Raw genomic sequence first — 25692 nt, 5'->3', positions numbered from 1 at the left:
TAAAGGAAACAAGGCAACGGGCAGGGGTCCTGGCCCTGGCTCGTGGGGTGGTAACTAGTTAGGACTGCTGACATCTCCCCGGTTCTTTCTCAGAAGACTTCTTGGGCGGCACAGGCCATTAGAAGTGAGACTGTTGAGCCACTGTTGCTTTCTCTGGTGTGGAAAGTGGTCAAGAATGCTGCTGGGGTATCTCTGCCGAGCCCGTCCTGTGCGCTAGCTTGGGGGTTACAAAGCTTGTCGGAGGAAAGACCCTTCCATGAACAACCACTCCCCAACATTCCCGTACACAGAGCGGCCCAGGTGACCTGTTTACACTTAGCCCTTTGGGAGTCCCTCGAAGGCTGGGATCGTTTTGATTTTTCATGGCATCAGGGTCTAACCCAGTGCTGAGCATACACTTGGTGCTCAAAACTTAAATGTTGGTGAATGAATGGAGGACCCTTGGCATGCCGTACAGCCACCAGCAGGCATTCAGTCCGTCAACCACACGAAGGAAAGACTGCTGTCTTCTCAAGCTGCCTGTTGGGGAGTGCTTTCTGATAACTAACCCAGAGGGGGTCCCTCTAACAAGGGGCCCCCGCCTCATTTCCTTGTGTGCCAGCGTTGAGTTCCTTTAGATCTGCTGCCTGCCTTTTCACAAACGATTTTCTCTGAATCGCTGCTCTTCTGTCTCTACCCAGAACACTTGTTTCTGCTTTTCCCCCGGCCCCTCCCCAGTGCTGTGACATTTTAGTGTACGTTGTTTTTCTCCCAGGAGAGCATGTGGTTTAGTGGGCCTTGAAATGAGAAGGGACTCTAGTTGAGGATGTGCCATTTTCCAGTTTTGTGGCCCCTCTGACCCTCAGTTTCCTCCTCTTCGAAATGAAGATCATTTTGTTGTGGTAATGATTTTTCAGAGTCGTCATAAGAATTTTAAAAACTTGTACCATGTACTTAAATCCTAACATTTAGCAGTTGTCCAAAGTGATTCCCACACACAGCCCTGAGAGAGATATATCTGATGTACCCATTTTACAGATGAGGAGAAACGGTGAAACATGAAGTAACGCGCCTAAGATGATACAACTACTGAGGGGCCGAACTCAAACCCTGGCGTTTTCATTCTAACTCTCAAGGACACTCCACCTTTGGGGGGAAAATCCCAACCCAGAAAAAGCCTATGAAATGCTATACAAATGTTATTACGACTTTGTGGCAAAGGTGAATAAGCCCACAGAAGCATCATACCTGACGCTGAGTTGGCTGGCCTGTGAAGGCATCTGTCCTTTCCCTTGGCGCCCTCTGACTCACCTGTTGGACAGGTAGGGGGAAGGGGACAATACTGAGTCCTACCTGCTCAGACGTAGGGTGGGGCAAGACACACCCCATCACTCCTATTGGCTCTTTCCTTAGGCTTACTGACAGTGCCTTGCCCAATCAGGAGGAAGTAACCTTATATTTGCCAATAGGTACAAAGTTGGGATGGAACCTTAAATTGGAGGCCGTCCCCAGGGCCGAATGGCAGTCCCCGGGGCCAATGGCCAGTGGATAAACAGAGAAGGCGGTGGAAGAAGATTGGGGGCGAGGCTCCGCCTCTCGATGGGACAGTCAAGCGAGGCAGCCAGTGAACCCGCGTCAGAGGGTGGGCGTGTCCTTCATGGGCGGAGCTTCGAGGGGGCGAGAGGCGTGGCTTGGCTGTCAGGTCCCTTCGCCTTTTGTTCAGTTACTGAGTTGCTTCCTTGGCCAGAGTCCGGAGCAGCCGCCGCCCGAGCGCGCCGAGCTTAGTTCGCTGCCCGCGCCGGCTCGTAGCCCGGCCTGACCCCTACCCAGCCCGGCCAGGCTCCCAACTCAGGTGCGGACGATCGCGGCTAGTATCGCTGGGGCGAGGGAAGGGCGGCAAGCGGCGGAGAGGCCGAAACCTCCGTCTTAGGGCAGGTGAGGGCGGGAGCCGGGGAACCTCACCCTGCACCGGCGGCAGGGGGCGCGCCGGGGTCCTGGGCGCGGCGACCTTATAAGGGGGCACAGGGCTCGGGCTGAATGTGCTTGCTGGCCCCGTGAACCCGGGATCTGCGAAGGGCGGGAAGTGGTCTGGGCAGGTGCCTCGGGGATTGCTCCTTCCCCAGGGCCCGCGGAGCTCGCCCGACGCCGCGTCCCTGACTGTCGCCTGACTCTCGCGGGGGAGACTTTGACCTGTCTCGCCTGCGTCCCAGGGCTCATCTGGTTAGGAACGCACTGTTTGGGAAACTTGCTGCAGCTGGTCTCTTTGGGGCCACCCTCACCCCACCTCGCGTCATCCCTGCTTTCCCTCCCTCTCTACTCCCCCAGGCCTGGGTGGGGCCCTATTGTCTGCGCCCGGTTTGCCCAGCTGTCGGGCCGAGCGCACATTTTCCCAGGGATGCGGGCCCCACCTGCCCAGCAGGTGAGCACTCGTAGTCCAGAGGCCCAGTCCTCCAGCTCCCGGAGCTTCGCTGGCCCTGTACCTGCGGCGCCTCCCTGCGCTCCGGTGGGTGCCGGGCTGGGGTTCACCAGCGGATGTGGGGTGGGGTGACAGTGGGACTCGTGCAGGGTGGGCGCTGCGCCCAGCCGGTGTCTGGCACCCGGGGCTCGAACTGGGGTCTGGGCGGAGGCATCGTGCACGGGTGGAGAACTCACCCTCCCAGTTTCCAGTAGCCGCGGCTTCCAGAGTGTTGACATGGGAACAGGACTACCCTCTTTTCTAATCTCTTATTGTAAGGGGGGGGATCACCCAAAACAAACTTTCCAGAAGTATTCATGGTAGCTTTTTCCGGGATTTTCCTGCCTTCTTGCCCAGGGTTTACCCCAGGTTTATAAGGTCCTTCTGGGAGCAAGACCCCACCCCCCAGCTAGCCAGGCTGATCCAGGGCTAGTGCTTGCGCTCTGACCCTGTCCTCCCTGCCTCCACCTCCGTCCTGTTTGCTGGGCCTCTGGGGCTTGAGGTGGGGGTGGGGTGGGCCGAAGGGGAAGCAGCCTCTTCCTTCTCTTCCTGCCTCCGGGGACCACCACACCCCCTCACTAGAGGCCTGCACTGCTGGCTCCCGCCCAAGCTCGGCCCCCTCCCCAGGAATGGGGGTGGGGCAGGGCCCGGCCAAATGACTATGGTGGTGCAAGCGACTGTTCAGGTCTTCCCCCCGCCCCCCCCCCCTACAGGGTCCCCCACGTTATTTAGCAGGCTGGGAACTGAGGGCGAAACATGCGGAGCGGTGGACATTGATTTCCATTCGGTTTCTGGACTTTGAAGGTGCATTCCTTCTGGAGGCTTCTGCTGTCCTTCCCCTCCCACCCCTTGTCCTGAGGGAGTTGGATGGGGAAAGTGGGGCAGAAGGAAGGCCGCTGGGGGGGGGAGGTTTTCCAGGCAGAGCTGTACGAGCGCCTCCGGGCGCCCAGCTTTCTGAGAGCCCTTCCCCTGGCCAGAGTTCGGGTTCTCCACCAAGCTTCCAGCAGTGGTTTTAAAAAATCCGCACCGTGGTCTTTTTGCAGGGACCTGGAGCCCAGCCTCCTCGGGGAACAGAGGGGGAAATGTGAGAGTCAGGTTCTCCCTCCATCCCAGGGTGAAGGGGAGATTGGGGGATCGGGGCTGCTTGTCCTAACTCAGGAAGATCTCACCACCTCTTCCTGTTTGTGGATGAGACAGCAGTGAGGGGGGGGGCTGGGGTCAGACCCCCATGGAGTGCCCCGCACCCGGAAGGATCAGGCTTCCTCCCCATCCCACTTCTGCCCTACTGGGGGGTGTACCTGTGGGGAGCCATAAGGGCATGGAATTTGGGCACACGGAACCTGCTTTCCTTCTCCTCGGTGCCGCCAAAGTAGAGGAGGAGGGGAAGGCATTGTAATTACATTGGTTAAATGATTAGTTTAGCTAATCTGGTTTGTGGCTGTGATGAAAAGATAATGCTGGGGAGGGATTGCTAGGAAGTGCCTGGTGAAAACTGGCTACTTACTGGGTGGAAGTGAGGCAGGGGGAGGTTGGGTCCAAGTAGTCGCTTCTTGCTAGATCAAGCCATAGCTTGGGTGACAAGAGTCTTCCCCCCCCCACCCCTGCTCCCTGCCCCCAGCTCCACCCCATTCCTTTTGAAGGCTGTTTGGGCTGCCAGGGCCGAGGCTCTGGGAAGGCAGCCTACAGGAATGGAGGCCGGGGCCGGGGCTGCTGTCTGGAGGCCCGTGGGGAAGGTTCCAGTGAGGAGGCCACTCCCTGGCCTGGGAAGGGTGAGGAGAGGGGCCACCTGAGAGTGGGATGGGGCGATAGACTCCTCGACAAAAGGGCTATTTCATCGGAGAGGTGTGACCGTACCGAGCACAGAGATTGGGGCTTGGACTGAGCAGGATTTGAGTCCTGGCTGTGTCACTCACTTAACTCGGGCCTTGGTCACATCACTGTCCCTTCAGAGCCTTAGTGACCTCCTTGGTAGAATGGGGATAATGCTATCTACCTACCCAGCAAAGTACTTGATACATGGTAACTTCAGCAAGGGAGGACTCTGCAGATACCTAGAACTTTCATTGGCTCTTCTCACTTAATCCTCGTGACTGGCCCTCGGGGTAGGTATCATTATCTACGGATGAGGACCTGCAAACTCGGGGAAGTTAACTAACTTCCTGGCTGCACGGCGAGACTGTGAACAGAGCCAAGTCCGGCTTGTAGGTTCTCTGGCCCCGAACCCAGGGCCCGTCCTGATGGATCGCCCTGGTGAGGTTCTGGGAAGAGGTTTTCTGCTACTCCCTTTTGAGAGCCTTTGCTCAGGGGTTTGGGGAGAAGAGACGTCGGGAGGGCCCAGGAAAGGATGTATGGGCGGTGCAGGCAGGGGCAGCTCCGTCAGGTACCGGTGACTCACACCCTAGCCTCCGGCGTTCTGAAACCTCCGTGCCGCTCGGTTTTCAGTTCCTGGTGGTGGCAGCGGAGTCTCCTCCAGGCCGGGGTCTGTGGGGAGTTGGGGGAGGGGGTTGGGGGAGGGAAGAGGAGAGCAATGGCCCAAGCTGCCGCCTGGCCAGCGCTCTGGGACCCATGGGCTATCCTGGGCTTGCCCCTGTGTAGGAAGTGGGAGTTGCCCGGTGTGCTGGGGGCTGGGCCTCTGCCAAGATAAGGGAGGCAGGGGGCAGGGTGCTGCTCCCTGGAGAGTGGGGAGAAATGAGAGTCAGATTTAGGACGGGGCCCATGTCCTGCTGGGGCACGCCAGGCAGTCCTGCCAGGCTGTGTTTGGGAGTGAAGCCGGCTGTCTGTCCTCTGCTTCGGGGCCCAGGGGCCTGGGGGGCTGCAGTGTGGGACCGTTTGGGCTGCTGGAGGGCCTTTCTGGTGACGGGGCTGGCGGGGCTCGAAGGGGAGGGGCTGGTGACACTGTCCTCTCAGACCTGCCCAGCTCTGGCACCTGTGCCAGCTGGGCGCCTGACCCCAGAACGGGCCTGGGAAGTAGGGGCTTCGGTGAAAACCTACCAGCACTGGGCGTCTGCTTCCCTTGAGGGCAGGAGGGGACCCCAGGCGTGGGAAGTGTGGATGCTGGAGGAGAGAAGGCTGAGGAGACTTGAAGTGACAGAGAGGGAACGAGAAGGAACTTAGTCCCGGCTGTTAGCTAGCTACACAGAGGGCGAGGGCCTTGCACTTGTCCGTCACCTGTGAGGATACGAGAGCAGCGCCCGATGCTTTTACGGAAGGGACGCGGCCAGACAGGAGGAAGGACTTCCTGTGTGTTAGAGATGAGATCGTGAGTTGAAGAAGAAGGGAGAGAGGTGGATGGAGGCTCAGCATTGACTCTTCTCTGAAGAAGATGAGGCAGGGCCCCATGCGAGCTGGGGAGGCCCCCGGGGCGGGGGGCAGGCAGCTGTTGTGACCCTTTGGGGTGAATCTGAGGTCTGTTGGGGTCTCTGGGGAAACGCTCAGTCTCGTGCCTTCCAGGAGAAAAAAGACCCGTCCGTGACAGGGGCAGGTGTCCCTGCGCCGCCAGCCGGCCCAGTCGCCCCTGGGAAGAGAAAGAGGTGTGTCTGGGGCGGGTCATCAGGGTTTGTGTCCCTGCAAGCGAGACCCCGAGGCCTCTCTCCTGGGACCTGGTTGGATCTGATGGAGGTCTGGGGGTGGGTGGGTGGGGCATGGGCTGCCCCAGTTTCTAGCAACTTCCTTGGCCAGGCCTGAAGAGACAGTTGGCTGACCAGTCTCCTTTTGCTCAGTCCCCTCCCAGCCTTTAAAGCCCTCAGGGCAGAGAGCTCAGCTTTCTGTGACCTGTGGAGTGTGGGTTGGCAGGCCTGCTTTTTGTCCTGCTGTGGGGACAGCGGAGTCTTGTGGAGTCTTATCTCTGAGGGGTGGCAGGCCGAGGGAGAGTTGAGGGAGAGTTGGGGCCCGCTGGGCAGTGACTATGCTGCTCGTTTGGGGCAGAGGAGGACGTTGGACTCCCCTCCTTGACTGAAACAGGACTGTCTGATCATTGCAAAAACAATGGGAGAGTTAGAAACGTCTACTAGGGGACAGAAGAAACTGAGGCAGCTACTGCGGTATTTTCCCTTCTCTTTTCTTAGCATCCCTTGTTTCACAGCCTTCGTCTTGGGGATCTCACGCCCTGTGCTCTGTACAGAAGACCGAACTTCAACCAAACCTTTTTCCAAATCCTCACTTTCGCCAGCAAACGCTGAACAGGGGCTAACAGTGGGGTCTTTCCTGCCCTCCCAGGAGAGGGCCAGGCCACCAGCCTTGTAGCGTGAACCTTGTAGCATGAGTCACACCTGAGGAGTGACACCAGCCCGGGGCCACTGGGCCGCCCAAGCCCCTGAGGTGGGTAGGGTGGGGGGTGGGCAGGGAGGGCAGCCAGCCCGCCCTTGTGTGTGGAGACACATCACTGGCTTGTCATTGTTTCCTGTGGCTGGGCAAAGTGTTTTTCCACCCCCAGGAGTCCACGTTTGGGGTCATCTGCCGGTGTGGAATTTTGCCCACTCGGGTCCCCAACAGGGAGTGGAGCCCTCTCTGGGGGAGCGGTCTGCAGGCTCCCGGGTCGCGCCACCTGGCCTGGCATGTCCCTCTCCTCCAGGTCCCCCCTTCGTCTTCCCACCCTCGTGTGTTTGCTTTGGGAAGGAGCCCAGAAGGAAGAAAACAGCCAGCAGCCGGGTCAGCCTGACCCGAGCCCGTCCTGTGGCCACTGCTTGGGTGCCCTCCAGGCAGGAAAGGAGGGTTTTTTGCTCCAGAAGCTCCAGATGGGTTCCTGTCTTCTCCTGTCCCCAGGGCCGTCCTGGCCGCACCTGGCGCCTGCTTCAGTCTCTGTCCCCTTGGCATGACCAGCCTGATGGGGCAGATCACGGCCTGCCAAGGACATCTGACCCGCCGGGGGTTTCCTGCCGGAGCCACCAGTCTGCAGGGAGAGGCCTGGCTGGGAAGCCCCGGCCTGCTGGGGGAGGCAAGGCTCTGGAGCACAGGATTCATGTCTGTCTCTGCCCTTCTGCAGAGCCTGTGTCCGTCCGTGCTGCTGGCCAGATCTCAGCTGGAGCCAGAGACAGAGTGGGGGAGGGTGGGGGCTGGTGACCCTGCGGGGCCCAGCCTCTCCCCTGGGGCTGCTATGTGGGGAATGTCCCTGCCTGACCGGCTGACCACCCTGGCTGCGCAAGGCAGCGCACGTGACTGGGGAGGCAGACGGCACAGCGACCCCACCTGGCCTCTCCTCCTGGGAGGTAGACGCGGCACTTAGTCTCCAGCCACGCCCCACGCCGCCCCCGGGACCCTGGCCTAGGCCTGGAGGCAGCGCCCCTCCTAGCCCTCAGGGTCTGGGTCCCAAAGAGCAGGCTGGTTACCGGCCACCTTGCTCGGCCCATCTCTGCTGGCCTCCTCCTCCACTTCTTTGCTTCCTTAATGGAAGGATGCTTGCCTGCGTCTTTCTGGTCCATCGAGGGCTTCCACGGTCTCTATTGTGTTCGGTCCACACAGCGGTCCAAAGAAGCAGGGTTATCTCCACTTTGTAGGTGAGGAGCATGAGGTTTAGGGACAGGGAGTGACGGCCCATGGGCACCCAGCCAGTGGGGGGCCGAAGCCCCCTCGCCTGACTCCGTGCTCCCCCACCCTGCCCAAGGCTCCATGTCTCTCCCTGTCCAAGCCCGTGAGTTGAGTCTGCAAAGGGCGCCAGCCTCTGGCCCCAGGAACCTCCGGGGCCTGCCCAGCCTGCTCTTCCAGCCTCCAACGCAGCATTTCCCAGCCCGGCTCCCGCCCCGCCAGGCGGCCTGTGCCCGGCCTGGTTTCCAGGTGTCTCACTGACACTCGGCACCTGCAGCCCCGCCCGGCGGTGCCCGTCATGGACAGTGGGTGCTGGCAGGAGCCTGATGTAGCTCTGGTGGGAGTTATTTTTAATGCCAGGGCTGGGCCATACTCTGCCGGGACAGCCTTGGGTTCAGGGTGCCCAGTGCCAGCCAGCCTGCTGGACCGGCCGTGCCAAGGAGGAGGCAGGAGCGAAGGGCAAGAGGAGGCCCAGGCAGCCCAGTTGCTTCCTCGCAGTTCCTCTGCAGTGTGGACTGGTGGGGGGAGGCTCCTTCACAAGCCGCCCCCCCCTCCCCCCAGGGCCCTGTCTCCTCTCTTCCTTCCCTCGCGCTGCCCTCCACCCCACCCGGTGATCTCTGAGCTGGCCTCTTCCTCCCGTGGTGCCAAGAATAGAGCGCGTCGCTAAAACACAAAGGCCCCCCATTCAGCTCCGAAAACCGCCCTGTGTCTGGCTCTGCCCGTCCCTGTCCACTGCACGAGGGCAGGGCCCGAGTCTGTCTCGCCCACTTCCACCCTGGCGCTGTCCGGGGGCCCTGGCACGTCTCCTCCAGGTCCGGGGTGGAGGGCGGTGAGACCGAGCTGGGTGCGGCCCGCTCCACCCTGGGAACTGCAAAAACAGCACTTTTAGTGTCTTAGGGGAGGATTTCCCTGGTTCTCCTGGGGAGTAGGTGGGGGAAGGCGGGGCTGGTTGTCCATCCCGCCTGAGGTCTGACGTCTGTCTTTCTAGCCTTCCTGTTGCAGGAATCGCTCTCCCGTGAGCTGGTGTGGGACCTCTCTGAGTTGCTTTTCGGTTCTGCCCGCCCTCAGCCTTCTCTTGTCTGTCACGGCAGTCCTGGCTCCTTATTCCTAGAAGCCTGGACACCAGCATTCCCCTGAGACCACCTGGGCCACGCTTCTGTTCACGAGGCGCAGAGAGGAGAAATAATTGGCTGAGGGCGCTCTGCGAGTTGGTGGAGGAGCTGGAACTAAACCTGATTTCCCAGCTTTCCCATCTCCTGGGCTCTGCCTCCAACCCTTGACCTCAGCTGCTGCTGCTCCTCTTGGTGAGGGGGCTCAGCCCCTCCCCTCTCCTCTGCAGCTGTGTGTCTGGCCCTCTCTCTTCGACCTCAGGGGTCCCTCTTTCCCTGGATCCCCCCGTTAGGAACCAGGGGAGCAGCCCTGGTTCCTGACCCAGGCTAGCCTGCAGTGAGGCTGACCTGCGTTTGAGCAGAGCGCCCCCACGTCCTCCATGTCCAGCCTCAATTTCTCCACCTGGAAACTGGGAGTCATAAGATGCCTGCTGGGGTTGCTTGGAGGGAAGAAATGAGGTTCCTTTGGTAGTCAAGGCAGGGAGATGCCCCCTGTCCTAGGGACCCTCTGATCTCTGCGAGGACTCTGGCCCCCTCGGGCTGGTGGCCTGGTGGGGGGCTTGCTGAGGAAGCGCCCCTCCCGTGGCCAGCCTTGGGGGGGCAGCCTCGGGCAGGTGAAGAAGGGATGGAGCCTGTGGTCCTGGGCGAGGCCCGCCAGCCCCCGACTGGAAGCGCCAGGGGTGGGCAGTTGCCTCTGCAGGGGCGGGGGGCTTTTCCGACTGTGGTGGTGGGTGGGTGTTTTGATGATCAGGCCTGGGGATGCCCAGCTTGTCCCGAGTGGACTGGGCAGGGGCTCGCCGTCCAGGCGCTGGCTCAGCCGTCCTCCTGGCCGAGGGGTGTTTATTCACAGCGTTAGTGCAGCTTATTTCCCGAGGCCGCCCCACCTTCCTCCTCCTGGTTCCCTGACAGGCACGCGCCTCCCCGACTCTCCTGTGTTCCCTCTCTGCGGGGAGGGCAGGGCGGTGTGGTTGCGGGGCCCGGGGCTCCCCCTGAAAGCCACACTTGGTCTGTGCCTGGGAAGCGGCTGGCACATCTGGCGGCACCCAGCCGGCTGTCTGGTGCTCTGGGCCTTGCTTCTGTTCGGCAGCCCGAAACTCTGAGTCACGCCGGGTGATGCGATGGGGGAGGGGAGGCGGCGCTGGGAGCCGCGCGGGCTCCTGCCGCTGCCTGTTCCAGGTGTGCTCTGGGCCGGGGAGGAGCCAGGCATCACCATAAAAGGCAGTGAAACCTGAAGGGCCCTTTGTCATCCTTTTCTCTGGGCGGGTGGCCCCAGCCCGGCGTCCCTGGGAGGACAGATCCCTGGTGATCTTGGCTGCTGGGGTGGGGCCAGGCTGCACCGGCCATCCCGCCCTCGCTCTCACCCGGCCCCCCCACACGGCGGGTGTGAGGTGCTGGGTGCTGCCGGGCCTTGGGGCGGACCAGCCCGTGGTCTTTTTGCCCACGGAGGCCACACTGGGCCTGCAAGGCTGCAGACTCGGGTGTCACTCGTGCTTGCGCCTGGTCCTGGCTCTGCCATTGCCGTGCCCTGCCCCCTCACCTGGTGGAGCCTCAGCCCCCACACCTGTGCGTGAGCGAGCAGAGCGTGCGTTTAGAGACCCTCTTGTGAGGATGGTGCGTTGGTGGAAGGTACGATGCCAGGTCAGCCCCCACCTTGAGCCTGGCTTCCCTGACAGGGAGCCAGGACCGCAGGTGGGGAGTCGCCTCCCTGGGACAGGGCAGGGCCCAGCTCTTCGTTACCCTCGAGTGGCCCCCGTCTCTGCAGAGAGACGGAGGGGTGCCTGAAAGACAGCCACCACCCCCGGGCCCGCCTCGCCCCTCATCCCTGGCCTGGGCTCGAGGAGGCCAGGGGGTGTGCAGACACCTGTGGGGCAGAGGCGGTGCTGACACATGGCCACTGTCCCCCACATCTGTCCCCACTGTGAGCTAGGCACCATGCAGGGTCCTTTACAGATACGGTTCTCACGACAACCTGCTGGGGAGGTGGTGCCACCCCATTTCACGGATGGGGACACTGAGGCTCAGCGGGCAGATGGGTCACCGCGGTAGTATGTGGCTGAAATTTGAAGCTGTTGGTGGGACTCAGAATTCTGGAAAAGGTTTCCAGGAGCTGGGGTGCCGGAGAGACGGGGAATTGCAGGCCCTGGGGCTCTGGGGCCACTTGCCGTTCTGCACCTTCTGCGGAAGAGAGGTCCTGTGAGATCCTAAGGGATCCTGGGCGCCTCTGGCTGCTTTCAGCAGCCTCCCCAGCTTCCCAGAGAAAACCTTCCCACCGCTTCCCTGTCCGACCAGCCGGCTCCTGGCACAGTGACCTCGCCTCCAGCAGCCTTCCTAGGGAGCCCCAGTGGGTGCGGGGGTGGTCTGCAGGACCCCAGGCACTGTTGGAGGCCTTGAGTGCGTTCTCCTCTGGGAGTGTTGGGAAGGGTCCGCAAGGTGGGGCAGACGAGGGCTGGGTTGGGGCATCTGGCTTTTTACTGCCCTACCCACCGTGGGGTTCCCCCGATCCTGGCTGGTGGTCAGAGATGCAAACCCAGGACTCACGCGTGGGCATCCTTCCCCAGGCCTGGTGCCCCTCTGGCCCCCAGCTCCCTCACCGCAGCCCACTGGGGCCCTTGGGCTTGCCCTGGGAGTAAGGGGCAGTGGGCAGGTCGGGGGCTGGGCCAGCCAATGGGATGCCCCAGTGGGGGCCAGCTGATTTCTTGCCCCTTCTTTGCGTCCCCAGCAGCTACCATGGATGTGATGAACCTGATCGAACAGCCCATCAAGGTGACGGAGTGGCAACAGACATACACCTATGACTCGGGCATCCACTCGGGCGCCAACACCTGCGTGCCCTCGCTCAGCAGCAAGGGCATCATGGACGAGGAGGAGGCCTGCGGGCGCCAGTACACCGTCAAGAAGACCACCACGTACACCCAGGGCGTGTCTCAGAACCAAGGTCGGGAGCCCGGGGCACTGGTCCTTGGGAGTACTCCAGCAGAGTGCTGGGCCCTGCAGGGGGTTCGGGGTAGAAGGAGGCGGACTTTAGGGCCTCGAGAGGCACAGCATCTGCCTTAGGTTGCCCCCACCCTGGAGGGAGGCAGATTCCCCTCGTGAGCCTCTAGAATGGAGGGAACGGGCAGGTCCTGCCCACCCGTCTGAAGGAAGAGAAGAGACACCGTCTTTGCCTTCCGCCCATATACGGAATGATGAGGGGGTGTCACCTTCACCCTCCGAAACCCAGGGGCTGTAGAAAGGCATCATCCTTTTGTTCTAGGACCTTCAAGGTTGGTGGGGAGGCAGAGCCCCAGCCCTCAGGGGGCCCCGGTCTGGAGAGGAGGTGCAGTTCTCAAGCCTGAGAGCTCCCGGTGGGGGGCGGGGAGGAGTCAAGCCCGGCATGTGCAGTATGCTGACATGGGAACGGGCCAGGGCCCAGCGGTGCAGGGACCGAGCCAGCCCCGGGGCTCAGGGACACGGGCGCCCCACCAGCAGGCAGGTGGGAGAGCCAGGTCGAGGTTTCCTCCCCGATTAATTGGAGGGCGGAAACCCTGCCTCCCTCTCCCCGGGGTGCCTGGACACCGGCCAGGGCAGGGCTGCCTGGGGACTCTGGGCGGCTGTTTGTGGGACTCCCGGGCCCACCCAGGAGGCGGCACCCGGAGTCTGGGCTAAGGACCCAGCTCCCGCTTTCTGAAATCGGCCGTCCTGACTTTCCCTCCGGTCCGCTGTATGTCACTGGGTGTCTCCTGCCTCTGGGCCTGGATCTGCCTGTCCGTGTGATGGGGGAGTTGCCTCCTTTGGGGATGACGGGAGTATAATTAGCATCAGGAGATTTCGGGGGTGAAGAGAAGCAGGTTGTCTCATCTGACCTTGACCCGGTGGTTAACGGCGGGGCCCAGAGTCGAAGTTTGGGCTCTGGAGTCAGATTGTCTGAGTTCAGATCCCAGCTTAGGTTCCTATAACCTCTCTGTGACTCAGTTCTTCCATCTATAAAGTGGAGATAATAATAGTACTTATCTTCTGAGTTGGAAGATTAAATGAGAAAATACAAGAAAAATGCATAATTCACTGCCAGGTACATAATACGTACTCCAGAAGTGTTAGCTGTGCCTGGCCTGCTAATAACAGTGATCACCAACGTGTTTGCAGTGGGACGGGCCAGGCGCACGAATCCTTTCCAGGGCGGTTCACGGCTGTTATCTCATGTAATTCTCATAAGAATCCCCTGGGGTAGGCAGAACAGATGGCGTTCTCACAGACGACCTGACTGAGGCGATGGTGACCTCCCCGAGGGCACTGGGCAGAGGCAGCGTTGTAGCTGGTGTGCTGGGCCTTTGGTCGGGTTGGGAGGCAGCCCGGAGAACCCCGGAGAACCCCGGGGGGGGCTCTTCGCATGCCCGCCCTGCTCCCCTTCTCGGCCTCTTCTCGGCCTTCCGCAGCTCAGGCCATGTCCGTCGGCCCCTAGGTGACCTGGAGTACCAGATGTCCACCACGGCCCGAGCCAAGCGGGTGCGGGAGGCCATGTGCCCTGGCATGGCAGGGGAGGACAGCTCGCTACTGCTGACCACCCAGGTGGAGGGCCAGACCACCAACCTGCAGCGGCTGGCCGAGCCGTCCCAGCTGCTGAAGTCGGCCATCGTACACCTGATCAACTACCAGGATGATGCCGAGCTGGCCACCCGGGCCCTGCCGGAGCTCACCAAACTGCTGAACGATGAGGACCCGGTCCGTGAGGGGGGCCTAGCTGGGGTGGGGGGGCAGACGGGAGGGAGAGGACAGGTGTCCACAGAGGGGAGGGTCCTACCTGGGACAGAGGGAGGTCATTGACCCAGAGCCCCATGAGCAGGGAGAGCTTGACCTGGGTTCCCACGAGCTTTGTGCAGGGGCCCCCTGGTCACCTCCCTCTCACAGTGGCAGCTGGAGCTGGCGGGTCTGCTCACTCCCGTCCTCGCGTCCGCCCCTCCAGGTGGTGGTGACTAAGGCAGCCATGATCGTGAATCAGCTGTCGAAGAAGGAGGCGTCACGGCGGGCCCTGATGAGCTCTCCCCAGCTGGTGGCCGCTGTCGTGCGCACCATGCAGAACACCAGCGACCTGGACACGGCCCGCTGCACCACCAGCATCCTGCACAACCTCTCCCACCACCGCGAGGGGCTGCTTGCCATCTTCAAGTCTGGCGGCATCCCCGCCCTGGTTCGCATGCTCAGGTACCTGCGCTGTGCTCGCGGCGGGGGCCCAGACTCTCCCTGACCTGGCCTCCCCCTCCCTTCCCTGGGCTTCCATACGACATTCATTGAGCACCTACTATGTGCCAGGTGCAGAACCGCAGCCAGTCTTGGTGCTTAGCTGGTCATGTCATGAGCAGGTTGGTGATGAGGCCACAGTTCATGCTAGGGCAGGGGGTGTCTGCAACTGTTCAGACCTCCCCCACTCTTACTAGCAAGGTTGATGGACGAGTGGAGTTCGGCTGTTGTAAATGAAGGGAAGAGTATTCCAGGGGAGGGAGCAGCGGGTTCCCTCACCACCTTTATCTTTCTGGCCTCGCCATGTGGATTGGCCTCAGCCCCGTGCTGGGTGGTGAGTTCCTTGAGGGACTCCGATCTTACTCCCTTCCGAGCCCCTTGCAGGCCTCTCTGGCATGTGGTTTCCATGTAGTAGTTACTGTACATCGTAGGGGCAGGTATCAAGGGGACCTACTCTCTGCCCAGCTGCAGGCTGGGAGCCTAGGAGCAGGAGGGGTCGTGGTCCCCGTGGGGAGAGGACAGGTGCTGCGTGCCCCATGCGTAAAGGTGGGCCGGGCTCAGGGACGATGAGATGTTAGCAAAGGGCGGTTTCCATGGGGATGTTGGTACCCATGCCGGTGGGGTGGTGGCCTACATTGATGTCAGGCCCCCGGGACCCGACTCACCCGAGCCCCCCTGCCTGCCACCCCAGCTCCCCCGTGGAGTCGGTCCTGTTCTATGCCATCACCACGCTGCACAACCTGCTGCTCAACCAGGAGGGCGCCAAGATGGCGGTGCGCCTGGCTGATGGGCTGCAGAAGATGGTGCCGCTGCTGAACAAGAACAACCCCAAGTTCCTGGCCATCACCACCGACTGCCTGCAGCTGCTGGCCTACGGCAACCAGGAGAGCAAGGTGGGCCCACTGCCGGGACTCAGGGTACCCCGTTCCGGCCCTTCTGTCCCTCGGCGGCCTCAGACCGCCGCCTCCTGACCGCTGTCAGGTTAAATGTGTATGTACATGCCATTATTGTACTACATAGCTATTTTGAGGACAAGGAAAAGAGAAAAAAAAACATTGTCCTCCCCCAGCCGTTGTTATTTTGATGAGCTCCCTCTGTGCTGTCCTGTGGGCATTTTATACTAGCTGTCGTCACAGCAACTATATAACTGCATTCATTTTCTACGGGACACGAAACACGATTTTTTGGTTGTATTGTCCTCAAAATCACCGTCTGTAATGGCAAATAGCATTTCATTCAGTGGAGGCCCCAGGTTTACTTTGAGGGAAGGCATCTGAGTTGCTCCTGCTTCCCCACCTTCGTAAACAATGCTAGAACGAGCATCTGTGGGCACGGAGCTGTTCCCAAAGGGCGGATACTTTTTCATCAGCAGGGCTAACGCTTTTAGTATTTGTAGGCTTTTATCCCTATTGGCAGACGGCTTTCCAAGCTGATTACGTTATTCACAGTGTCATCGGTGGTGATGTTTTTTTTTTAATGTATAATTATGAGCATTTTTTAAAAGATTGTAAATTTATTTTTAGAGAGGGAAGGGAGGGAGAAAGAGAGAAAGAGAGAAACATCAATGTGTGATTGCTGGGTGCTGTGGCCTGCAACCCAGGCATGTGCCCTGGCTGGGAATTGAACCTGCGATGCTTTGGTTCAAAGCCCGAGCTCAATCTACTGAGCTACGCTAGCCAGGGCAGTGGTGATGTTTATCAGTACACTTTTGCCTCGTCCTTGCCAGCATTGTGTGTTACCCTGTTTTCAAGGTTTTGGCTTATTGAATAGTCACAGCATCTCTTCAGGTCTTAGCTGACGTTCGGTAACGGCAGCTCCGTCGGCCCCCTTTCCCTTCCTTGTTCGTCGCTGGATTCCCTGTCCGTCACACACTCATGCTCCCCCTCCTCCTCACAGCTCATCATCTTGGCCAACGGAGGGCCCCAGGCCCTCGTGCAGATCATGCGCAACTACAGTTACGAGAAGCTGCTCTGGACCACCAGCCGCGTGCTCAAGGTGCTGTCGGTGTGCCCCAGCAACAAGCCCGCCATCGTGGAAGCTGGTGAGGAGCACGGCCCGTGGCGGGGGCCCACGGGGCTGGGAGGGCCAGGGTGGGGCCTGGTCCAGTGGCCTGGCTCAGCTGTGCTCCCCTGTGGCTGACTTGATCTCTGTCCCCCACTGCAGGTGGGATGCAGGCTCTGGGCAAACACCTGACGAGCAACAGCCCCCGCCTCGTGCAGAACTGCCTCTGGACCCTGCGCAACCTCTCGGACGTGGCCACCAAGCAGGTGAGGAAACAGTTCGGGCCTGGGTTTGCCTCTTCAGCCCCTACTGTCTGACCGCGTCCAGCCTCCAGGCTAGGTCTGACCCTAGGGGCCGTGGGAGGCCTCAGGCCTCTGAATCTTGCCCTGTTATGGCGGAGGCTGGACGTGCCCGGGGGGCCCTCACCCCTTTAGCTTGCGGCTCTGTTCTCTGTTAGGGACTTGGGAAGGGGAATCAATGAAGGGGGACGCTTCTCTAAGCTGGGTTCCAGGTGGCTCCAGGGGAACGGCTCTGACCTAGACTCGGGGGTGGGGAACAGCAGGGCGCTAAGACACAGCTTGGAGGCCCCAGTGGCCAAAAACACAGTTTAAGGGGGAAAAAACCAGTTTCAGGACAAGTCTCTTGGTCCCTTCTTACAATCTGTCGTTCCTAAGAGCCCCGGCCACAGGCTGTTCCGTGAGCACCGGCTGTGAGCTGGCCTCTCTGGCATTGTCTCGGTCGCCCCTCCCAGGACCGGAGGCAGAGCGTGGGATGGGTTGCTCAGATGGAGAAACGGAGGCTTGGGGAGTTAACTAAGGCCCTCGGTCGCAGCTGAGAAATGGCAGGGTGGGGTATGAACTCAGGACTGTCTGTGCCCAGAGCCCAGGGCCTTCCTGTTCCACCACAGAGCCCACACGCCGCTCACTCCCCTCGGCCCAGGAGAAGTAAGGCTTCCCAAAAGCGGATTGGCCTGGGGATCACTGGGGGGCAGCCGGGAAGACCCGGAAAGATGGAAGCATGTAAAAATGGGTCGGCTGGGCCAGTGATGCCTGTGGCCTCCTCCTCAGGCTCCTCCTGGCCTGAGGGCTGCCGCCCTTGGCCTGAGTGATGTTCTGCCTGTGAATGAGCATTCAGAGGAGGAGCCGGGGGCTGGAGGAAGGAGCGTGGAGCTTAGAGACAGACCTGGGTTCAGATCCAGCCCTCCAGCTGTGGGTTGGAGGGCAAGCCACACAATCTCGCTGAGTCTCACTCGCCCACAGGGGGGCGCTGCTCTCAGTGGCGTCAGCAGGATCGCAGGGATGAAGGTGCCCTGGCACAGGGGCGGGGTCCATTGCCTGTCAGCTGAGTGGGCTTCAGACCACCGCCGCGACCCCGCCCCCGCCCCCAACTGTCAGGTCCTCTTTCTCCCTCCTGGGCCATACATGGGGGCTGTTGGGAGTCCCTCTCACACATCACTGCCTTCCCCCGACCCTAGGAGGGACTGGAGAGCGTGCTGAAGATTCTGGTGAACCAGCTGAGTGTGGACGACGTCAACGTCCTCACCTGCGCCACGGGCACGCTGTCCAACCTGACGTGCAACAACAGCAAGAACAAGACGCTGGTGACGCAGAATAGCGGCGTGGAGGCTCTCGTCCACGCCATCCTGCGCGCCGGCGACAAGGACGACATCACGGAGCCTGCCGTCTGCGCCCTGCGCCACCTCACCAGCCGCCACCCCGAGGCCGAGATGGCCCAGAACTCCGTGCGCCTCAACTATGGCATCCCGGCCATTGTCAAGCTGCTCAACCAGCCCAACCAGTGGCCGCTGGTCAAGGTACGGCCGCCGCTGTGCTGGGGGTCAGGGCGGGGAGGGAGCACTCTGCAGTCAGGATTAGGTGCCGTAGACAAAGCTGCTGTGACAGAGAGGCCCTGGGAGAGAAATTTGTCTCTCTCTCATGGAATGGTTTAGACCTACCCCAGCGGCTCTGCTCCTGAGAGCCAGGATCTTTTTTCTTGTAGCTCAGCCATGCCCACTGGCTTATGAGCTGTCTCATGAAACAGGTTTTCAGTGGATTGAGCTCGGGCTGCGAACCAAAGCATCGCAGGTTCGATTCCCAGTCAGGGTACATGCCTGGGTTGCAGGCCACGGCCCCCAGCAACCGCACATTGATGTTTCTCTCTCTCTTTCTCCCTCCCTTCCCTCTCTAAAAATAAATAAATACAGTCTTAAAAAACAAAAACAAAACAAAACAGGTTTTGATTTGGTAGGCTTTGGTGGGGGTGGTGAGATTCTGCATTTCCTTTTCTTTTTAAAAAATATTTTATTTATTTTTAGAGAGGGGAAGGGAGAGAGAAAGAGAGAGAAGCAGCAATGTGTGGTTGCCTCTCAAGCGCCCCCTACTGGTGACCTGGCCCACAACCCAGGCATATGCCCTGACTGGGAATTGAACCTGCAACCCTTTGGTTCATAGGCTGGCATTCAATCCACCAGGCCACAGCAGCCAAGGCAGATCCTGCGTTTTCTGACAAGCTCCTAGGTGTTGCTGCTGGTCCACAGAGCTCACTTCTTATTGGAGAGGGTCTGAACGAGAGAGCTGGGCTCACAGCAGTAGTCAGGCTGTGTCATTCTGCCCAGTGCATTCTGGTCCCAGGAACGTGGGAGGCTGGCAGTGACCAGGAAGTGGGACACGTTACTTTAGCCCACACCGTGGAACTCGGTCATTTGGTTACATGCAGGTGTAAAGAGACTAGTAATGTGTCAGAGGACCATGTGTCTGTTAGCTCAGGAGTGATGCTAAAAAGGACAAGGGATTAAGAGGATTCTGGGGGGTATCAAGTATCTGCCACAGGGAGTCCTGGGTGTGAAGGGGCGGGGCCTCCTCAGGGGAGCCAGCTGGCACTGGCTATATTTTAGACAATTGAACAGGACAGAGAAGAATGACTGTAACTGATGATGTATATATTTTTTAAAGATTTTATTTATTTATTTTTAGAGAGGGAAGGGAGGGAGAAAGAGAGAGAGAGAAACATCAATGTGCGGTTGCTGGGGACCGTGGCCTGCAACCCAGGCATGTGCCCTGACTGGGAATCAAACCTGCGATGCTTTGGTTCGCAGGCCGCGCTCAATCCACTGAGCTACGCCAGCCAGGGCATGATGTACATTTTTAAAAAATTCATAGTGAGACTAAAAAGGGCAGCTCGTGGCTCCTCGTTGGGCTTGGCGCCTGCTACAAGCCCGAGGTGCGGAGGGGTTTGCATCCCAACCCAGCAGCTGACTGACAGGCGACCATGGCAGCTCCTCTGCCCTGCGCCCATGTCCCCGTCGCTCACACGGCTTTCATTCCTGCCCCCCTAGCTTCTTGTTTTGAGGATCAAATTAGATGATAAATTGCCTTGCAAGACCCTGAGGGACCCTGGGAGGCCAGAGTGCCTGCTGGGAGTCGGGGGACCCTGGGGAGGAGAGCGCAGCCCTGCTGGGGATGGATTGCTGTGTGAGCATCCCCAAGGGAGGAGGCTTTGGGCTCGACTGTAGCGAGGTCTCCCTGATAATCAGGGTTTGGGAACTATCGGAAAAGCAAGTATGGCTTGTGTCTCTGGGGGTGGGGGTAATGAGGGGGTGAGGGTAAGAGAGTCAGGGCATGGGGGCTGGCAGAATGTCTGGAATAGAGTATCATTTTTTTTTAAGATTTTATTTATTTATTTTTAGAAAGGGGAGGGAGGGAGAAAGAGAGAGAGAGAGAAACATCAATGTGCAGTTGCTGGGGGCCGTGGCCTGCAACCCAGGCATGTACCCTGACTGGGAATCGAACCTGCGACACTTTGGTTCGCAGCCCGCGCTCAATCCACTGAGCTACGCCATCCAGGGGCTGGAATAGAGTATCATTTTAGCAGGGGCTATTAGAGTTAGACAGATGGGAATTCACAGATCCTATGGAATAAGGGACACGGGCTGGGGTGGGCTCATTCTCTGGAGACCTTCCAGCACATCCATGTCCGGCCTGGGGGGGCCAGAGAGATGGCAGGGCAGGAGGAGATGATGCTGGGAAACTAGGATCCCCCAGACACCCCAGAAACAACCCTGGTTGTGGTCCCTTTTCTTGCCAGGCAACCATCGGCCTGATCAGGAATCTGGCCCTGTGCCCAGCCAACCATGCCCCGCTGCAGGAGGCAGCGGTCATTCCTCGCCTCGTCCAGCTGCTGGTCAAGGCCCATCAGGATGCCCAGCGCCACGTGGCTGCAGGCACCCAGCAGCCCTACACGGTGAGTGGGCTGGTGGTGCCTGTGGCCGCCCTCCCTGGCGGCAGGATGGCCTCTGTGTGCACGTGCGTGCACGCGAGTATGTACACTCCAAGAGGCAAGTTACAACCGATTCCCGTCTAAGGACCAGCGAGGTTTTGTCAGAGCATTGGGGGCTGTGAGGTCACGTCCAAGGGCCACCTGTCGCCCTGCCTCAATGCCCCCTCTTGTGCAGGATGGCGTGAGGATGGAGGAGATCGAGGAGGGCTGCACTGGAGCCCTGCACATCCTCGCCCGGGACCCCATGAACCGCATGGAGATCTTCCGGCTCAACACCATCCCCCTGTTTGTGCAGGTGAGTCTGGGCAGGCGGGCAGGAGCGGTCCCCCGGGCCCCTGCCAATCCCCACTGCTGAGCTGGGAAGGTTGGCAGCCACGGGTCAGGTGATCGATGTGGAGTGGCGATTGTTTTGTTTTGCAGCATTCTCTTTTTCTTTCTTTCTTTCTCTTCTTTCTCTTCTTTCTCTCTTTTCTTCTTTCGAGTATCCGTGTGAACTCACAGATCTTGAGGAAAAGTTTTTTAGTGCTTTCTATATGAAACATATAGGAAATGCCTCACGCTACGTCGGACGGAAAGATAGGGTGCACAGATGACTGAAATACACCAACGTGTTGACAGAGGCTGTGTCTGTCTGGGTGGGGATTTGTGGCTGCCGTTCTTTTCCATTTATTCATGCTTTTCTTAGACTCTCTGTGCTTTCTAGCATGAGCTTGGGCTGCGCCCAGAAAGGGGAGGCAGAGACAGGCAGGACTCTGCGGTGCGCCGCCGCCGGCCTCACCCCGCCCCGCGCCCCCTCCCCCCTCCCCCCAGCTCCTGTACTCGCCGGTGGAGAACATCCAGCGCGTGGCCGCTGGGGTCCTGTGCGAGCTGGCCCAGGACAAGGAGGCAGCTGACGCCATTGATGCGGAGGGGGCCTCGTCCCCGCTCATGGAGCTGCTTCACTCCCGCAACGAGGGCACTGGTGAGAGGCGGTGCCGGGGCCAAGGGGGTGAGGGAGGGGGCTGGGCCTTGTGTCCCGATCTCTGCCCCCGCCCCCCTGAGCCTGGGCGGAGGCGGGTGCCTGACGGGGCCTTTCCCCTCCGCTCAGCCACCTACGCGGCAGCGGTCTTGTTCCGAATCTCCGAGGACAAGAACCCAGACTACCGCAAGCGCGTGTCCGTGGAGCTCACCAACTCCCTCTTCAAGCACGACCCGGCCGCCTGGGAGGCTGTGAGTGTCCTGGGTGGGCTGGGGACAGCACTTTCATGGGGGCGCCTGCCATCCTGGCAGCGTCCTAGGTTTTTATTTCTCAGTGGGATGGTTCAGGACGATTCTCAGGAGGTGGAAAGAGTAGGTTGAACCGCCTATCTGTTTTTGACCAACCCAAATGGCAATTTAATTTTGCTCGCACTGATATAAAGTGTTGAGGCAGGACCTGGCCTGCAAACCAGGCATGTGCCTTAACTGGGAATCGAACTGGCGACCTTTGGGTGCGCAAACCAGTGCTCAACCCACTGAGCCACACCAGCCGGGGCCTGGCAGTCATTCTTGTCTTTTCCCCTCCACTCCCCTCCCCAGGGCTGTTATTCTGTGGGTGCCCCAAAGCATGATTGGTGGGACCCTTCCCCTGGCAAGGTGCCTGAGGAGAGAGGAGTTGATGGGGTACTGGGTAGCCCCATTTCATCTCCTGTCCCCTCACGGGGCCTTGGCTTTTCCCTCGGCCCCCTTTACAGAAGCCTCTCTAGCCGCCCACCCGCAGCCCCTGTGGTCTCCACCCTCCCCCGCCCCTCAGTGCCTCTCTGTCTCCTTCCTCAGGCCCAGAGCATGATCCCCATCAATGAACCTTATGCAGACGGTAAGCGGGTGCAGAGTTCTTTCTCAGGGCCCTGGGGAGCGGGGGCGGGGCACGGGCGTGTGAGTGGGGGGCACTGTGTCTCCAGGGCCAAGGCCCGTGGCAGCTACCGTTTAGCACCCACATGAGCTCCTGCGCAGGCCCCCGGACGTGGAGTTCAGGGAAGCGGGTCAGGCCCAGCGGGGTCAGGCAGAGGTGGAGAAGGCGGCTGAGGGCTGCCCAGGCCCCCCACCGGGCGGCCTGCGGACCCTGGACAGAGTCCCCCTTCTCCTTCGCAGACATGGATGCCACCTACCGCCCCATGTACTCAAGTGACATGCCCCTGGACCCCATGGAGATGCACATGGACATGGACGGGGACTACCCCATCGACGCCTACAGCGATGGCCTCCGGCCCCCCTACCCCACTGCGGACCACATGCTGGCCTAGCCGGCTCGACCTCGGTGAGGCGCTTCCCGCTTCGCAGCCCCCCCCCCATGTCCGTGGGCCGCCGAGACGCGCTTTCCCTCTCCTCCAGGACCTCCTCCTCCTCCCGGAGGCCCTCTCACGTGTCTGTTGAAACTCTGGCTCCTTGTGGGAAAGAAGGAGTGCGGGTCCCTTTGCTGTTGAGCATCCCCAGGGGAGTGTGCCTTGGCCTGCCTTAATTCCTGTATCCTCGCTGGGACGCAGAGTCCTGCCCCTTCTGTGGGCGGTGGGTGGGTGTCGTGGGAATGGCACAAGCTTCTAGGGGACCCGGGCCTGCCCTGAACCACTCTCTGTGTCTGTCCCCTCCCCCCCGCCCCAGGTGCGGCTCCTCATCTGAGAGACTCTTGGTGCAGACGATGGGGCAAGACAGCAAAGTGCCTGAGCCTGGGGGACCGGGGCCGTGACTTCCTGCCGAACCCCGAGCCTCCGTAGGGTCTTTCTTGGGATGATGACACGCTCCTGCTTTTCTCTTCTGGGCTGTGGGTCAGTGGTGGCCCGACGCCCCTCCCCAACCCTGTGGCCCTGCCACTAAAGCTTTAGATTCCGTCCCCCAGCAGTGCCCCCGTCCCTGCCCTGGCTGCCTGTCTCCAGCCGCCCGGGTCCACAGGGCTCTGGGTCCTTCTCTGGGTCTGATTTTCTCACTGGACTCCGCCTGACCAACTGTCCTGAGCCCCTAGGGTCTCCAGGATCCAGGTTCAAGGCCCAAAGCCCCAGAATCCAAAGCTCCTCTTGCAGGGGCTGCTGTCCGGGGAGCTGGGGCAGTGATGTGGAGAGTGAGTCCCCCACTCCAGGACCCTGCCTGCCTCTCTCCCCAGGATGCCCGGTTGGCTTTGGCCCCCTCCCAGAGTGGGGGGGGCTCCGGGGACAGCTCCCTCACACCCCCGTCCTGCCCACACGACCGCCCTGCCTGACCCGAGAAGTGCTCTTGGCTGACCCCTCTGGTGTGCGGTGAGGGGCTTTCTCCTCCCTTCCTCTTTCAACCCACCCCCAACCTCTTGCACATGGATAGGGGGGCTGGGAGAGGTCCCTGCGGAGAGTTTTATTATCGCTTTATGTTTTTGGTTATTGGTTTTTTGTATAGACCAAAGCAATGAAAATAAAACTAACACAGATCCAGTGGAGGCTGTTTGGGGGCCATGGGACGGGGAGACGGGGGCTTTCTCAGCAGCCTCGTGGCCTCCTCGGCCAGATCCCAAGTGTCCTCACGGCCACCTCGTTTGTGGGAAAGACACCGAGAGAGGAGGGTCGGGAGAAAGGAACGTCTAGGAAGACAGAGTCGATTTAATTTAATACAAACCCATAGGGCTCCAACTTGGAGTCTTAGGAGTCTTAGAGGAGCTAAGATGACCTGCAGGGATACCGGGCCTTATTCTTGCCCGTGGGCCACCGCCTCCTGGCCTTTCAGCCTCCAGCCCTGCGCCCTCCTGCCTGAATGTACGTTTGGTGGATCGCTCCTGGGCGTAACACTCCCTGTGGCCCGTGGCCCATGGCTTGGAGTCCAGGCCCCTCTGTGGTCTGCGGTGGGCGTGCCCCAGCCCCTGCCCACTGGCCCCGCCCCCTCAGCCAGCGTCCTCCCCATTGGTTCTTGCCTCCTGATTTTTGTCCATGCTGCTCCCTCTGCCTGGAAGGCCCTCACCTGCTCACCCATTGGGATCCACCGCAGCTCTCGCTCCAGGACCACCCTGCTGCCAGCCAGACGGAGCTGCTGCCCCTTCTCTGCTCCGTGGTACCCTGTGCATGGCCATCGTTCCACTTGTCACGCTGGTGTGATTGTCAGCTGAAGTGACAGTCCCCTACCTGCATCTCCAAGTTCCCCCTCCTGGGGATGGCTAGATACAGCACACCCGCCAAGCCTGAGAACCTCTGGTTCCCAGGCTCCTGCCGGGCCTGCTGCTCCGTTTCTGTTGCCTGGAGCTCGGGCAGTGGAGGGAGGCCATGACCTTGTTGCACAGATGCATTGTCGGGAGGAGGGCTGGGAGCCCCTTTGGGAGGCAGCCGTGAGGCTGTGGGCAGGAGGTGGTAAGCAGCTGAGCTGAGTGCTGCTGAGGGGAACCATGGGACAGGAGGGGACAGACCCTTTTCGGAGGTCTTTTAACGGTGCGCTTCTTCTGCACTCTGTTCAGGGCCTGTCTTAGTCTGTGCTGGCTGCTATGACAAATTACCATGGGCTGGTGGCTTAAATGACAGACATGTCTCAACTGGGGAGGCTAGAAGTTCAAGATCCGGGTGCCAGCAGACTCAGCGTCTGGTGGGAGCCCGCTCGCCGGCTTTTAGATCGGTGTGTTCCCGTGGCCTTTCCGTGGCGCACGCCCCGAAGAGACAGCGGGATCTCTCTCCCTCTCATAAGGGCACCGATCCCATCGTGAGGGGCCCGCCCTCATGACTTCATAGCTATGTCCCAAAGGCCCTGCCCCTGAATACCATCACACTGGGGCTTCAACATACGCGTTTGGAGGAACACAAACATTCCATCCATAACAGGACTCTGGCAGGAGACACTCAGCTTGGAGAGTTTGGGAAAGAGATTACAAAGGGTCTGGTGAGGCCAGTGAAAGATCTCCCCCCGCCCTGGCCCGTCCCTCCTAAAGAGGACTGGAGACAACCGACAAGGAAGGTTGCTCCCTAAAACTTAATAGCCGGCAGTGAGGCACAGGAAAGGAAGGGACAGCGAAGCCCCCATGGTAAGGGTCAGTACTAGTCATGACAGCTTCATATTAAGGGCTGAGCGTCCTGGTAGCCTGGCCAAAAAGAGAAACAAGTTCATCTCAATGGAGTGAGTTGTCTGATTCTTCTCTTTTCAAGTAGGAGCTGTCTGAGACTTGTAACCTTGAGAAAGTTCAAT

General features: G+C 60.2%; 1 protein-coding gene across 3 annotated transcripts; it reads left to right on the top strand.

Annotated features, from left to right (window-relative positions):
- The first annotated feature begins 1678 nt into the window (after positions 1-1678).
- On the top strand, positions 1679-23966 carry LOC123817475 (junction plakoglobin). Of its 3 annotated transcripts, none has more exons than XM_045837178.1 (15): positions 1679-1831; positions 11783-11998; positions 13502-13761; positions 14003-14241; positions 14969-15170; positions 16174-16318; positions 16441-16544; positions 17753-18091; positions 20362-20517; positions 20729-20848; positions 21364-21514; positions 21641-21762; positions 22348-22387; positions 22663-22828; positions 23170-23966. In XM_045837178.1, the coding sequence occupies exons 2-14, from the start codon at positions 11791-11793 to the stop codon at positions 22812-22814; spliced, it is 2238 nt and encodes a 745-aa protein (XP_045693134.1). In that variant the 5' UTR covers positions 1679-1831; positions 11783-11790; the 3' UTR covers positions 22815-22828; positions 23170-23966. The 3 variants fall into 3 exon arrangements, with proteins under 3 accessions (XP_045693134.1, XP_045693136.1, XP_045693135.1); XM_045837180.1 differs by having other exon boundaries at positions 1706-1831; positions 11786-11998; XM_045837179.1 differs by lacking the exon at positions 1679-1831 and adding an exon at positions 2358-2482.
- Positions 23967-25692: the final 1726 nt, after the last annotated feature.

The sequence above is a fragment of the Phyllostomus hastatus genome, unplaced genomic scaffold (genome assembly GCF_019186645.2).
Source record: "Phyllostomus hastatus isolate PE091 unplaced genomic scaffold, TTU_PhHast_1.1 phas_contig_210, whole genome shotgun sequence".
Classification (NCBI taxonomy): Eukaryota; Metazoa; Chordata; class Mammalia; order Chiroptera; family Phyllostomidae; genus Phyllostomus; species Phyllostomus hastatus.
The sequence above is the reverse complement of the archived record's forward strand: the minus strand, read 5'-3'. Positions and strand labels throughout refer to the sequence as shown.